The 14,946-nt window shown below is 33.4% G+C and overlaps 2 protein-coding genes and 1 non-coding gene across 7 annotated transcripts in view; 2 read left to right on the forward strand and 1 right to left on the reverse strand.

The window, feature by feature from the left end:
• Positions 1–384: 384 nt before the first annotated feature.
• LOC100875181 (uncharacterized) lies at positions 385–7,101 on the reverse strand. Its single transcript, XM_003701607.3, has 6 exons — positions 6,780–7,101; positions 5,342–6,367; positions 5,092–5,269; positions 4,723–5,016; positions 4,397–4,639; positions 385–4,032 (listed from the first exon to the last, which is right to left on the reverse strand). The coding sequence occupies exons 2-6, from the start codon at positions 6,364–6,366 to the stop codon at positions 2,302–2,304; spliced, it is 3,471 nt and encodes a 1,156-aa protein (XP_003701655.1). The 5' UTR covers position 6,367; positions 6,780–7,101; the 3' UTR covers positions 385–2,301.
• Positions 7,102–7,725: 624 nt separating this feature from the next.
• Positions 7,726–7,797, forward strand: TRNAH-GUG (transfer RNA histidin (anticodon GUG)). Its single transcript has one exon. It is a non-coding gene; the product is annotated as a tRNA-His (tRNA).
• A 587-nt stretch (positions 7,798–8,384) lies between these two features.
• Positions 8,385–14,946, forward strand: part of crb (cell polarity complex component crumbs) — a 58,751-nt gene continuing 52,189 nt past the window's right edge. For 3 of the 5 annotated variants that reach the window (XM_012281417.2, XM_012281420.2, XM_076531374.1), the window contains exon 1: positions 8,386–8,761. In XM_012281417.2, the coding sequence (XP_012136807.1) occupies positions 8,737–8,761 (25 nt within the window). In that variant the 5' untranslated portion in view covers positions 8,386–8,736. Of the gene's footprint in view, positions 8,762–14,946 lie in introns of all 5 variants that reach the window. The other 2 variants (XM_012281418.2, XM_012281419.2) reach the window with 1 other exon arrangement.

Raw genomic sequence — 14,946 nt, forward strand, 5'->3', positions numbered from 1 at the left:
TCCCTCGATCGTTCGATCGGGATCCTTTCATCACTCTCTCATTAATCCTCCAACTTCTATTCTGAAAAACACAGTTCAAACAAATGATATCAAAATATAATCCTTATTCTTCGAAAATAAAACTATCGAATTTAATATCGATTTAAACAAAATCCGCGCGATAACCTTCTATATTTCAAATACTAATGTTCGGACAAAAATTATCATCTCTGTCATTACAGCTTATATTCTAAAAAATTTTAAATAAATAATGTAGAATTTTTTGAATAAATGGAAAGAAATTATAGATAAAATGAGAAGAAAAATATTTGATAAATATTCATATTTTAATTTCTATAAATTTTAGTATGTCAAGGACAAAGTCCTTGAGTAAAGTTGTAAAAGTTTTAGTTGTGCGAATACCGTTTATTAAAAAGTTTACATAAAAGTACATAATTTTCCGATCACCATTTGCATTTAAAATGTGCTTAATCCACATCTAATATTAATTTAATAATCACTAGTGAGTTAACTTGGAACGAGTTAACTCGGATTTATTGGATGGTGATGTCGTCACATTCAATTTAATAAACATACCACCTTCCCGTTAAAATTTTCACAAAACTAAGTGACCTTGAATTATCAAAATCGTAAATGCGTCTCACTTTGTGAACATTTACCAAATATTTAAATGTTATAATACTGAATATTTAAAAATTCATTAATTAAATAATTCTCAATAGTTTATTTCGAAATTGTTTAATATAACTTGCACGTTTAATACTTTTCCAATTGTGTTGAATTTAATGTACCGTAGGAATTTGTGTTTACATTGTTCAATGGAAGATTTATAGCATATATTTTATGGATACCTCAAACAGTCAATGTACAAATATTCTCAATATTTCAGATTTTTAAACAATTGTATATTATATTTCTCTAATTTCGACAGTATTGAGGACAAACATTGACATGTTATAAAAACTGATATTTTATGCACAAAGAAAATTATTTTTTTTCATTAATATTGACAATATGTATGTACATATCGATTGTCTGAAGTGTCCATTAGGGCAAATCAAGATTTCTTAAGAGCTTCGTATTTCTGTTTTACTGAATTTTTTGACAGAAATAAAGCGAGTACAATTTTTAGTCGGGTCGAATATATCGACACGCTTACATCGAAGACAGTTGAAAGATAAGTGAAATAGAAGGAAATAGCAACGAATATGAATGTAGGATGTACGGTATATGTAAATACATGTACAGGTATATAATAATATAAATAGTAAATAGTTTTCAATATTTGGCGTAAATCACTTTTAAAATTTCTATAACTTATAGTAATATCATGTATACATTTACAAATTAATTGTGCTTACGATAGAAAAAGTATAATCATGATTTATTTTTATATACGACCTCAATCTAGTGTAAAAGTTTCATGATAAATTAACGTTTCACGTGTAAATTACGAGTTACGAAAATGTTCAGCGATGATAAATAATATTTTACGAATCTCTTATATATATCTATGTATATATATGTATATATATATGTACACAGTTATAGTAAATAGTAATAATCGCATTAAAAAATATGGAAATTATAGCGGGGTAACCATGAAAGTACGTTCAAGCGACAAAGGGAGAAAGACGCGCAAGAAGTGTACAATATCTACGCAATTTCTACAAAAATATGAAAAGCGTTTATGTATTAAATTCTTCGCTCGCCAATTCATTACGTTCCCTAAAAGTTCTCTCGTCTAATAATTACCATCACCATCGTTATCATTTTATTGCTCTTACATTACCGCCGTCAATATTTTACAAAAATATTTAATCTTGCATTAGTCGAATTTTTCTTGAGCAAGCATATATGCAACAAGTTAAGCAAATACATATAATCGTTCGCACTGTCGCCCTCTGTCACTTGCCACAAGGACCTCTGGCATCATTAATACAGTTTCTTATCTCGTACCTACAATTGCGACTTGCTATTCACTTGCGTCTCGGTGAAAACGAAGCAATCTCTACCATCTAATTTAATTCGAGACTTGTACTACGTACAATGATAGAATATCAAGTATAAAATAAACTACTTAAATGCATTTGGCATGTTTCGTTTATGTGTGAGTCCCACTTGTCCTAATTTGAATTATTGATTAGCATCAAAGCCTTCAAAAATCTGGGAACAAATGACATCACTTCCTTGGTTAAACAACTTTGCACTTAGATTAAAATAATTAATACAACTTTGGATTTTTGTTGCAGGTTAATCCCACGTCGGTCATTTTCAATGTATAAATATATCTACTTATATTTATTTTGTTCTACCAGGCGTTAGAGTCGAATTTACAATTTCAGATCTGATATGAACACTCTGCTTACTTGTTCTGCTTCTACTGGCAGCTGTTGTATTATCTACAATTGACCGGCGATTTTTTACATTTTTCTTTTCATCTGATTCCGAAACATCATCTTTCCTTCTACTTGTGTCCGCTGATTTTCCATTACTCTGTTGATCAGTTTTACACGTATTCTTCCCGATCTTTGTTTCACCTTCGTAATTCTTTCTTAAAGGTTGCGGAGTGTAATATAAACTGAATCTTTTTGATTTTGTGCTTTGTTTCTGCTTTTCGTCCCGCAATTCATCGGTGGAACTGAATTTTCTGCCTACTCTTGGAGTGACAGAAACTGACTTATCACCTACTAAAACAGATTCAGAATCCTTTTTTGCAGAGCACGTTGAAAAACAACTAAATCTTTTATTTCTTACTACTGTCTTAACATCTGCATCAATTTTTGGTGTGCATTTTTCTCGCCTGAATTTTACGGTTTCGTTCTTCGTACATTTGGATTCGTCTCCTGTTCTGACGCAACTTTTTCTGTTGCTTAAAACATGTATTTTGGAAGGTTTTGATGCATTTACTTTCAACATGGTTGGAGTTTGCAATATTTTTGTCGCCGATTTTTCTTGGTTTGTTAAAGGAGAACTTTTTACGCAGTTTAATTTCAATATTTCGGTTGTACAACCATTTTCATTTGGATCGCACACGTTTGAAGTTTTGAGTTCTTGATTATAAGAAAAGCAAACGTTCTCAAAACTATCCGTTGACTCCATGCTTTGCGTGGAACTCGATCTTTGATCTTGTGTTAACTGTGCAAATTGAATATTTACAAAACTGTCTGACGTTTCAATGTCATTACTTGAACTGCCAGTTAAACTATCAGTTGAGGAGAACATGGTATTACAATTTTTCATATCGTCATTTTCAAATTTCGAAGTAATTTTCTCCGAAACCATTGCACTTTGATAAAGATGTTTTCTTCTATACTTCGATTTATTTATCCCAGAACGAACAGATGTGGGTGTTTTAAACACATTTATATTGCTATTATTTGATACATGTGAACTAATAGGTGTAGTACAATTAACGTCACTAGAGAAATTTTCATCTCTCCTTTCGAAGGATGCATTCTCTTCGGCTGGATTGTTTTCGCATTTATTAAGGTTAATTGAAGGAACATTCTCAAAACTACTTATTAACACTGAATTATCCATCTGTACTGATAAATTAACATTTTCATGAATACTGTTTGAAGACGAGGCTTTACTATGCGACGATTTTAAACCATGCTGATGAACTTGGCCATCATTCAAATTATTTATAAGATTGTTCATAGAGTGACTAAGATCTTGAATATCTTGTAAACAATCTGCACTAAGAGACACAGGTTCATCGTCTCCAGGATTTCCATTATTAAAGTCATTTTCATCGTAACTTAATTTTTCTTCGTCCTGGTCTGCATTATGGAACAAATCAATGTTATTTGATTCTATTGTTGATAAAACTTCGATCCATTTGTTTCTAATACTTGATTTGCTATCAGGGACACTATCAACTTCATCCTGTGAACTGCTACTCTCAACTGAATTCTTGAAGTCAAACTCGAATGTTGCTAATCTTATCGGCTTACGCTGCTGATTCCAGTATTGCTCCGGCGGGTTGGTAGGTGTTGTTGCTGTGGTCTGCTCGCCTCCTAGAAAGCTCTGTTGATATACAGAGGCGGGACAAAAGAAAAAAAGAAGCATCGCTACAGATACAGCAAATCACTACAGAAGCTTTCCTAGCATTGTATTTAAAAAGCGAGGGTGAAGCTGTATACGCCAGCGGTGGTAATAAATTTGAACTACTTTCATAATAAATAATGATAACTGATAAGCGTATAGATAAAAAAATACGTGTAATCAAAATATTATACCTAAATATAATTAAACTAAAGAAATTCATTGCAGCTTACTATGCAAATTTTATGGTTATTTTCAGTAAGAAAAAAAAAATAGATCCAAGTAAACCATGCAGGATAATAAAAAGAGGTTTTCTATCAAGAAATTAGCATATAATGACAGTTACCGCGAGCCACGGATGATCAAGTACATCTTCTGCACTGAATCTCAGTTCTGGTTGTGCTTGAAGCATGTTTGAGATCAATTGTTTAGCCGAATCCGACACACTATCCCAGTATGGAGGTGTGAATTCATACTGGCCACTTAAAATACGTTCAAATAATTCTTCTTGCTCATTTTCGGGCGAAACAAATGGTGGGAAACCACAAAGTAAAATATACAGTATCACACCAGCTGCCCACACATCGATCTGAAACAATTAAACTTTGTTTAAATTTGTATGTTTTTAAACTTCATTAAATTAAACAATGCTATCTTAAGAAATGAATATACTTTTAAACCATATCCAGTTTCTGCCAGAATCTCTGGTGCTACATATGTAGGCGTGCCACAAACTGTGTACAAAGGTTCCCTTACAATTTGAGCAAGTCCGAAATCACCTAATTTTAAACACCTAACATGATTTCCATCCATTTCCACCAAAAGATTTTCAGGTTTAACATCACGATGTACAATATGGTGTGAGTGCAGATAAGCTAATGCAGATGTTAAATGCCCAATCATTACACTAGCTTCTGCTTCTGAGAATTTTGTTGCTGCAGCAATTGCATCAAACAAATCTCCACCCTTTGATAACATAAACATATTTTGAATATTTACTTCAATTTTATGATATCATAAAAAAATGTTAAGAAAACATACTTTTACAAGTTCCATAACTAAGAACAGTTGATCAGTGGTCTCTTGTTCAGCAACCAAACTAATAATGTTTGGATGACAAACTTGTCGCAAAATTGCCACTTCACTTGCTAACATTGTTTCTTTACCTTGACATTTGTACTTATCTACAATTTTCATTGCATATTCCTCACCTGTAGATCTACAAAATATTGTTAATAAATTTTTTGTAGTTTGTTTAATTTATAAACATTTAGTTGTTTAAAATACTTACTTATGAATGCAATGTCTGACAACAGCAAAGTTGCCATCTCCAATTACACGACCAACTGTATAATGTAAACGTAATGGTTGAGGCAACATTAAAGATGAAGGGCTAGGTGTTCGCACTAGATGCGGTGTAGTAAGCACTTTCTTTCCAGATTTACGTGGCATTTTTGGCATTGGACCACTTTGCCTTTTCGATATCCATGGACATCTTTTAAAACTCTGAATACTTTTAACTTCTTCAAAATCTAATTCAAAGTCTTCTTGACTTGATTTCTCAGATCCATAAGCAATAAAGATGTCATCATCTTCAAAAAACTGTTCCAAACAGGTAACCTGTTGCCCTGAGCGGGTATAAACTTTTCTTACTGCTCCAGAATCTAATTTAACTGCCTCTGTAATTGCTTCCATTGCATGTTCTAAATTTGGCGCATTTCTTTTATTCAATAAAAGCCGTACAACTTTACGAGGTTTTGTACCATGACGAATTAAAGTAATTATTTTAGCTTTTACACATAAAGGTATTGCACTTATTTGTCTACCAGTACTAGCTGGAAATTGAGGCAATCCAGATAATGAACTGCCTCTTCTTACTTTTGTAGATGAATATTCGACTTTCTTAAACATTTCTCCTTGTCCAGAAACAACATAGCATTTACCATCTTCCAAATCACTAATACTTTGAACCTTCTTTCCATCCATAGTATAAATTGCTCTAACTCCATTAGGTAAAGTAACACTGGATATTAAAGCTCTTGTTAAATCTGAAGTTAAACTATCAAAACTGCGATATCTTTCTGCAGTCACAGCCATCACAATACCGGTATAAAACTTGTCTCCATTTCTGTAAAACCTCACTCTTTTTGCTTTTTTAGTTGACGGTGGTCGAAGAACATTTAAAGAATGTCGTGAACTAATGTCCAATATTCTTTCGTCTAAACTCACAATAGTAGCTGAGTTTATATCCTCACTGCCAGAAAAGTTACTGTCACCAGATGGTGAAGCACCTTGACTCAATGGTTCTTCCATCATCCTAGATATAAACCATGTTCTTCGTGTAAAAATTGCAGTATATATGGAATGGTACAGATAACAAAAATGTTCAAATAGCTTGATATATTACAAATCCAGGGAAACTGATATAAATAAAGTCATCTGCTACCAATTGTTAGCTACTGAGTAAACCATTAGAAGTTTTGTGTAACAAATTACAAATAAGGATTAATTTTCAACACCATCAAATTTTTCTTAGTTTCAATTATACGTTTGAGAACTTGTAAACGTAAGGGTAAGACAACAAAATATTTGTTCACCTTCCTAACCTATTTAACCTTCTCTAACCGCATTCATATGTATACAAATACAATACATAAATAAACAATAATAAACAGCCATTTGTTAGCAACCAAAGTTTATTAACGATTAACAAGTTTATATAAACATACCTACTCAATTAGCAGAATGTGCTACTAAAAAACAGATGAAAAGCCAAGTAATGAACGAATGAATCACCACAGAGCTGACATTTTCATAGCTACCATGACGCAAATAAGATAATAAAAGCGAGGACTCTCGCTTTCGAATTGCACTAAAATAATTTTCCTTTCTATTACTTCTGACTCGTATACAATTGTTAGAGTTTATGTTTCTATCGCGACACACTGATTTTTGTTTTCTATGCGCAGAATAGTTTGACCTGCCAAACTCTATAAATAAAGTGGCTTGTCACAGAGAAACTGAAAGACCAGAACCGGAAGTAGAAACAAATTAAAGGGTGGGACAAAAACCAAATGCTTAGCGGGCTATTTCCTTCAAATTTATTCATAATTAAAAATATATCCTTTTATGATAATTACTTTGTCACTTAAATAGATACCTCAACTTAAATATACCATCACATATTAACGTATAATGAATTATCATAAAAAACATTTTCATAAATTTCTTTTATGAAATATTCACGAACAAAACTTGTCGGCTTAACAAAAAATATTCTAAAACTTATTATGTATGACTATATTAAAAACTAAATAAGCAAGTAAAGAAATTAGAGCTCAAAGAGAAATGAATGTATAATAGAATTAAATTACTTTTTCAACAGTTCGTAAATGTACAATTTTTAAATCGATTCAAAATCACAAAAAATTCAAAAATCGATCGGTAAGATATAATGAATGTAGCTGACGGTAGAGGGCAATATGATCTGTAATAGTAATTTAGCTGTCACTACTTATAGCTTATATTCATCAGTTTATCGTATTTAATTCAAAAAAATAAATTGTGTTTTATAATGTATAATGCAGACATGAAAAAGAGAAATCAGTTAAAATTATAGTAGAGTAATAGCTATAAAACACTGTAGAAATACAACGTTGTATAACTCCTCTGATAGCCGTGATCGTCTAGTGGTTAGGACCCTACGTTGTGGCCGTAGTAACCCAGGTTCGAATCCTGGTCACGGCAATGTCTGACATGACATTGTCACGGCAGAGGTATTATTTTTTTTCTCCCTTGTTTTCTTTAAATATATTCGTTACAATCTTTTAAATATTCAAATACTAATATCACAGCATATATTTCATCATGAGCTTCTATAATCTGGAACTTGGAAATTTGGAGATTTGAGGACTTAGAAATTTAAAGATGTATGATTTAAAAATTTGGATTTCGCAAATTCGGATACTTACAGATTTGAAAAGTTAGGACTACTTTAAAAGGAATCAGAAATTTAGAAAACTGGTAATTTGAAAATTTGAAAACTTGAAGTTTATATGTTTAATTCTCCAAAACTAAAGAATAGTAACATAGTGTTTCTGCTTGTTTTATTCTTGTATTTAACAAAATGGTGTCTATTTCGTATCCGAACATGTGCGATTGTAAATGTTTGAAAGTTGTATCAAAGAAAAATGATACTTTAGAATGAAAATTTAATTCGAAGGATATAGTTTCGTTGGAAGTACGTTTGCGGAGTGCAATTGGTAGGTCCGTACCTGGCGCAGCGATCGAGAGAGAGAGAGATAAAAGCGATCCAGCCAGTGTCGGTAACCAGACAGGGCCGACACAGCAGTGTCGAAGCAAAGGTGCTTTGAGTGGGTGGGGGCGAGACTTCACAATAGCGGAGCGACGTTCTCCAGAGGAGCCGCAGTCTCGCTCGGTGTGTGTTTATCGGCGGTCATAGTAGCGCGGGCGGATGTGTCGCGTTGAAGGAAACGAACAGAGTCGTTCTACAGTGTGTGAAAAGCAAAAGCGAGCGTTTTTCTTGGTTGAAACATAAATTAAGAGAAAAAGTGACGTGCAGTGATTTAGGATGTCTGGTCGCGAGTGAATGGGCAACAAGAGACGCCGTAAGTGCGCGGGTGTCCTGCAGTTCAACTTTGAAAATCTCGAGACCGGTCGACAAAAATGCGGGCGCGATACGTCGTGGCAGGTGAGTAAGACCCCGGGCATGTTCGCCATTCGTGCGGCGTTCTTGGTTCGTGTTTCTCTCCGCCAGCGCCACAGGCCCCGAGATCCTTTCGCGATCCATGATCCAAGACGCAAGCGCGAATCCTTTCGACTCTCTTAACTGTTGCCATTGATCGATATCCGCGTTCGATCGAAATTATTCGCTAAATGTTTCCGTGGCACGTAATTCGCAGTGCATCGACGTTCGAATTTTTGCGTAAAACGATGGAAGCGTCGTGACAAGTGGGGCTGCCGCCCTGCCAAACCGTTCCGCACACCTGATCGTGTCTACCTGAAGTACTGTTATATCTTCGTGTTATACTAGGATAGACTAAAATATACGACGTTCTGCTCCATGGAGCCGGGTATAACCTTGGTAGTCTTTCCGTTGACGTTAATATTTCCTTACCCGGTTTCTCGTGTTTTCTAACTGTTTGTCCGAGTTTTATTATAAAATAACATTCGTACCAGTTGTACGATCAGATCCGCCACGAGAGTTTGTGGAGCCCTGGGCATGAGAACTTATGTGTAACAAATTTTTCATTGAATTACACGCTGTGTTAGATTAACCAAAACTTGTCAAAGTTTAAGTCAACACGAACTCGACAATTGCAACTGAATGTTCTGTTAAATGATACAATTTGTGGCAATATAGTGCGAAGTAATTTAACGCGTGTTCATTCTTTTTAGCTTTCTGTATGTTATAATTATGTTTACCATATTTTTAATTCATAAACTCTAATAAATCTTACTTTTGCGATATAATGCATTTGTAGAAACAAAAGATGATATTTCATTAATAATCTGCAGGCTGAAATTTATTATTATTAATCTGCTTGTGATACGTGTAATTTAAGATCTCCCTACAATTGTGAATGAAATTTATTCTGAAAGTATTGACATAACGTATGGCGATATAGAAATATGACGTAGCAATATGTGTTATATGCAATATGACACGTGGCAGTATAACGCGAGGCAATATAATGTGTAGTTATAAAATATGTCACAATATACCACGTTGTAATGAACGCATAATTGTACAACGTGTGGCAATATAACTCGTGGCAATATAACACGTGGCAATATAACGCGAGGCAATATACTGTGTAGCTATAAAATACGTCATAATATATCGCATTGTAGTCAATGCATAACTGTACAACTCGTGGCAATATAAGTCATGGCAATATAACACATGGCAATATAATGCGAGGCAATATAACGCGTAGTTATAAAACGCGTCTTAATAAACCAAGTAGTAATATAACGCATGATAATGTAATTCGTGATAATACAACTCATGGCAATATAATTCGTGACAATATAACACGTGGCAATATAACGCGAGGCAATGTAATGCGTGGTTATACAACACGTCTCAATAAACCAAGTAGTAATATAAAATATGGTAATGTAATACGTGATAATACAACTCGTGGCAATATAACACATGGCAATATAACATATGGCAATATAATGCGAGGCAATGTAACGCGTGGTTATACAACACGTTTAAACAAACGGAGTAGTAATATAACGCATGATAATGTAATGCGTGATAATACAACTCGTGGCAATATAACATATCTATCTAGCAAGTGGCAATATAACACGTAGTTATAACATCGTGTCGCAATATAAAGTCCATAATAATCCAATGCATATTAGTATAACTTACGGCAATATAACGCATGGAAATTTAATGTCTGACCATATAATGAGTGGCAATATAACAACAATATAACGACACCTGAACCAAAAGAAAAATTTTGAAAGATTTTCAAAACGAAATTCCTTAAACGCAGGGCCCAAAATAAGTGCTCCGTTTGCCCGACACTAACGGCAATACTGCAGTGCACTATATCGCTGTTTCTACCGAGTTTCTCTGTTCGTACAATACAGGTTCGTAGACCGTGAACGGGGAACGCACTGCGTAAAATAATGATCGCGCCCGATGTTGGTTCACATTCGTGTTGAAGTCTCCGCGTTTGAGTTACTCCGCCAATTCTTGGCCCCGGGGCATTATTTTTGATTCACGCGATCGTTTGGCGTTATACTACGCGGATAAAGGAATTGAACTGAGAATTGTAAGTGGCTGATCGATAACGCTGGTGCAATGACCGGCGTAGCTTCTTAACAACTGAAATAATCGTAAAAGAACGTAACCATCGTTGTGCATCCTTTGAGAAATAAAGTATCGAGCGGACTGTTAACGTTTAGCCAATCACGAACTTTTACTATTGGTACGTTTGTTGCTCGAAAAGTGCATAAATTGAAATGCGATGGAGGGAAAGTTAATGATATACTGAGTGTCCCACAGTACCTTAGTAACATGATTTTATTCGTAAAAAATAACGGAAAGTGTAACATAAATTATTTTCTATACACAGCTTCATTTTGTATAATATTTCAGTTTGAAACGATGTAGGTTTCTATTATCATTTGTATGTTACTTCCTTGTATCATAATTATTAGTGTGATATGCAGCACCAGATAGGTAACTGTATTAACACACTTTAATTATAAAATATCTCATTAAGATGTTTATTCCTGTTTTATTACAAACGCAAGAAAGGTTTCTGGTTGAGAAAATAGTTTCGTTAAAAGGCAATGCAATTAAAATGGAACATCATTGTCTATATAAAATTGAACAATATTGTTGAATATAATAAGTGTTTGAAGACTATCAAGCGGTACCTGTACGTAATACTTGGACTCGCAAAGTAGACCAGTAGAAATATCGATCGTCTTAAATCGCATTGTGATATCTTGCATTGTTTCCCCTTTCGTTGTTCCCCTTAACGCGTAAAAACGAACGCGTGCTCGCCTCACATAAAACTCTATTAAAATAACTCATAATCGTGCTTCGTACTTTTGTTTGATGCCTTCTCGTAATTTCGTTTGTGAAAGTTCATAAACCGCCGTCCAGTCGCGAGAAAGCAGTCAATTTTTATATATGGTGTCATGTAATTTGCGGTTCAAGTTGAAAGGTATTTACCCATGTGAAAACGGATACGCTTCCTGATATTTGTCGAATTTGAATGTTCATCGAAAGATATGGGTACTTTCACGGATTTAACTTTTGGGCGTTATAAATTATTTTGACGTTTTAAATCATTATGTATGATACTATTAATTATGCAGTTTCGATCGATTATAATATAGGATCATATGAATTATGAATAACAGATTGTCTATACATATATTATCTATACATATAGACAATCTGTTTATTGTGCATTGAATTAAATTTATTACATAATACAAGATATGATGCATATAGAATAACATATGCACATGTGTGCAGTAACGTATGTGTAATATATGTGTATATGTGTATAGTAACATATGTGTAGACAATCTGTTTATTGTGCATTGAATTAAATTTAATATATAATGCAAGAGATATAATGCACATAAAATAACGTATGTACATATGTGCAATAACGTATGTGTGATACATGTGTATATGTGTATAATAACGTATGTATAGTCAATCTGTTATTGTGCATTGAATTAAATTTATTACATAATGCAAGATATAATGCACATAAAGTAACGTACGCACATGTGTGCAACAACGTATGTGTAATACATGTGTATGTGTATATAATGACATATGTATAGACAATCTGTTTATTGTGCATTTAATTAAATTTATTATATAATGCAAGATATAATGCACATAAAATAACATATACACATGTGTGCAATAATGTATGTGTAATATATGTGTGTATGTGTATAATAACGTATGATAGCACATCTTTGCTAGTTTTGTATAAATTTATTTAAACACACGTTTTTATTAGAGAAAATCGATTCTTGAGTAATGCTTAATTAATGCAACATATACATTTATTAATTAGCATGAAACAATATTTATTTCGAGCAAACTAGCTAATGATTTGGTTTTCCCCAATTTCTTGTTTTCTTTATATTCGACGATTTTTCGAATCAGAGAGCTTCTTGGGACTTGATATTCTCTTTCAGAAATTTCCGAGAATTCGTAGATTCTCTAAAAAAAATTAGTTAAGGAGAGACCTGTTTTAATAAGCAAAAAACAAAAGGTCAAGTGCACTACTAAAGGTCAATGAGCTACTTGCTTTTGGTTTTAGAGGGCATTTGACGTATGTGTAATGGAAAATAAAATAAGGTCGTGACCTTGAGAATGAAATAGCTTGTTCTATATTTTTTTATTTGGTCTTTTAATCTTACTGCAGAAATAGTTCATGTTTCTGCGATTTTACAAAAAGATTGATTGCTGACAATTTTTGTTAATATATTTTCAAGTTGTCATATTTCTGTGTGTGAGATAATTATGGGTATGGAATAATTTTTAAATTTTCAGATTTCAAACTTTCAAATTCTATTGAGACATCGAATTTTCAATTTTCCAAGTTGTCTCCAAATTTTCAAATTTAAAAATTATCACAGTTTTCAAATTATTCTTCAAGGCTTGAACATCTATAATTTAAAACTTTACAAACCACAAAATTTCAAAATTCCTCGCTGCTAAATTTACAATTTTCCATAAACAGTCAGCCAAACTGATTATCTATTATTGACCACGAGTAAAAAGGTCCCCACAACGGTACGCCCCTGTATCCCAACCGCCCACCCGATTAACCAAAATTAATAATTAACAACTCGATATACGAGGCTGTAAACTGTCCGACCTTTTATTTCCACATTCCGGAATATTAATCAAAAGTTTCTACTATACCGAATCTGTGCAGCCAGAAAACGGAGTGTTCGGACGCGATAAAATTTCGTATACGTCGGATAAAACGAGGCACCTGTTACGGAATCTAGTCGAGTCTTTTTTCGCTGACGATAAGGAGAAAGGAAAAAATGATTAAGGCTGGCAACGTCCAGCAGGTATAAAACGACGGACGTAGGGATCCCCTCTGTTCCCGCACGTTCGCGTGTGTTGAACGATGCATGTGTCGTTCAAGCCGCGCACCTGAGCGTGAAGCGAGGGACCAACCTTAATGCACCAACCTGGCTTCCACCTGCGCTAGACGACCAGCCGAAATGTGTATACTTTTTCCTTTACACAGAAATTCTTACCAACCGTTGACCGTTTTACCTCATCGGCGAGACGCTCTCCACGTGGACTTTCCTTGTGGATCACGTAATACGAGATATGGCTAGCCATAAAGATATCTGGGATGGTATCGAAATGCTTAGAGGCGTCTCGATGTATCGATAATATCGTTTTGATATTGGTGAGGAGATACGTGGTGATTTGAGCTGTGTTTTCAAGCACGATTTGGATTTCTTACATTTACATAGGTAATTTCTGGGTTGTTTAATTTTTGGATTATCGAATTTTTGGGGTGGGAAATTTGTTAATACTCAGGTTGTGAATTTTCAGAATTTCTGAATTTTCGAATACTGAAGAATTATAATTTTCGAAGTTCTAAGCTTTCAAGTCTTTAAATTTCCAAATTCGAGAATTTCCAATTTTCCAATTTACCAGTTTTCTAATTTTCCAATTTTCCAATTTTCCAATTTTCCAATCTTCCAATTTCCCAATTTACAATTTTTCAATTTCCAATTATCTTATTTCTAATTTTCCAATTTTCCAATTTTCCAATTTCTAATTTCCAATTTTCTAGGTTTCCAAATTTCCCATTTTCCAATTTTCTAGGTTTCCAAATTTTCAATTTTCTAGGTTTCCAAATTTCCCATTTTCCAATTTTCTAGGCTTCCAAATTTCCAATTTTCTAGGTTTCCAAATTTCCAATTTTCCAATTTTCCAATTTTCTAGGTTTCTAAATTTTCAAATGTCCAAATTGCTAGACTTCTAAATTTTCAAATTTCCAATTTTCTAGACTTCTAAATTTCCAAATTTCCAATTATCGACGGTTTCAAATTTTCAAATTTCCAATTTTCAACTTTTCCAAATTTTCAAATTTCCAATTTTCTACGTTTCCAAATTTTCCAATTTCAAAATTCTGATATCTCAAAATTTCTAAAATCTTAAAAAATTCTTAAATTCACTAATCTCAACATTTATAAATTTCTTAATTTTCAAACTGCAAAATACTTATATGTCAAGATTTCTCAAATCTTAAAGAGTTCTTAAATTCATAAATCTCAGCATTTATAAATTTTTTAATTTTCAAATTTCTAAATTCTTATATTTCTCAAAGTTTC

Source organism: Megachile rotundata, chromosome 4 (assembly GCF_050947335.1).
Source record: "Megachile rotundata isolate GNS110a chromosome 4, iyMegRotu1, whole genome shotgun sequence".
Lineage (NCBI taxonomy): Eukaryota > Metazoa > Arthropoda > Insecta > Hymenoptera > Megachilidae > Megachile > Megachile rotundata.

Coding starts and splice junctions, on each gene's coding strand:
- LOC100875181 (XM_003701607.3), bottom strand. CDS start 6,366: ATGATGGAAGAACCATTGAGTCAAGGTGCTTCACCATCTGGTGACAGT. Junction 5,017..5,091: donor TAGTTATGGAACTTGTAAAA/GTATGTTTTCTT, acceptor ATGTTATCAAAG/GGTGGAGATTTGTTTGATGC. Junction 4,640..4,722: donor AAACTGGATATGGTTTAAAA/GTATATTCATTT, acceptor TAATTGTTTCAG/ATCGATGTGTGGGCAGCTGG.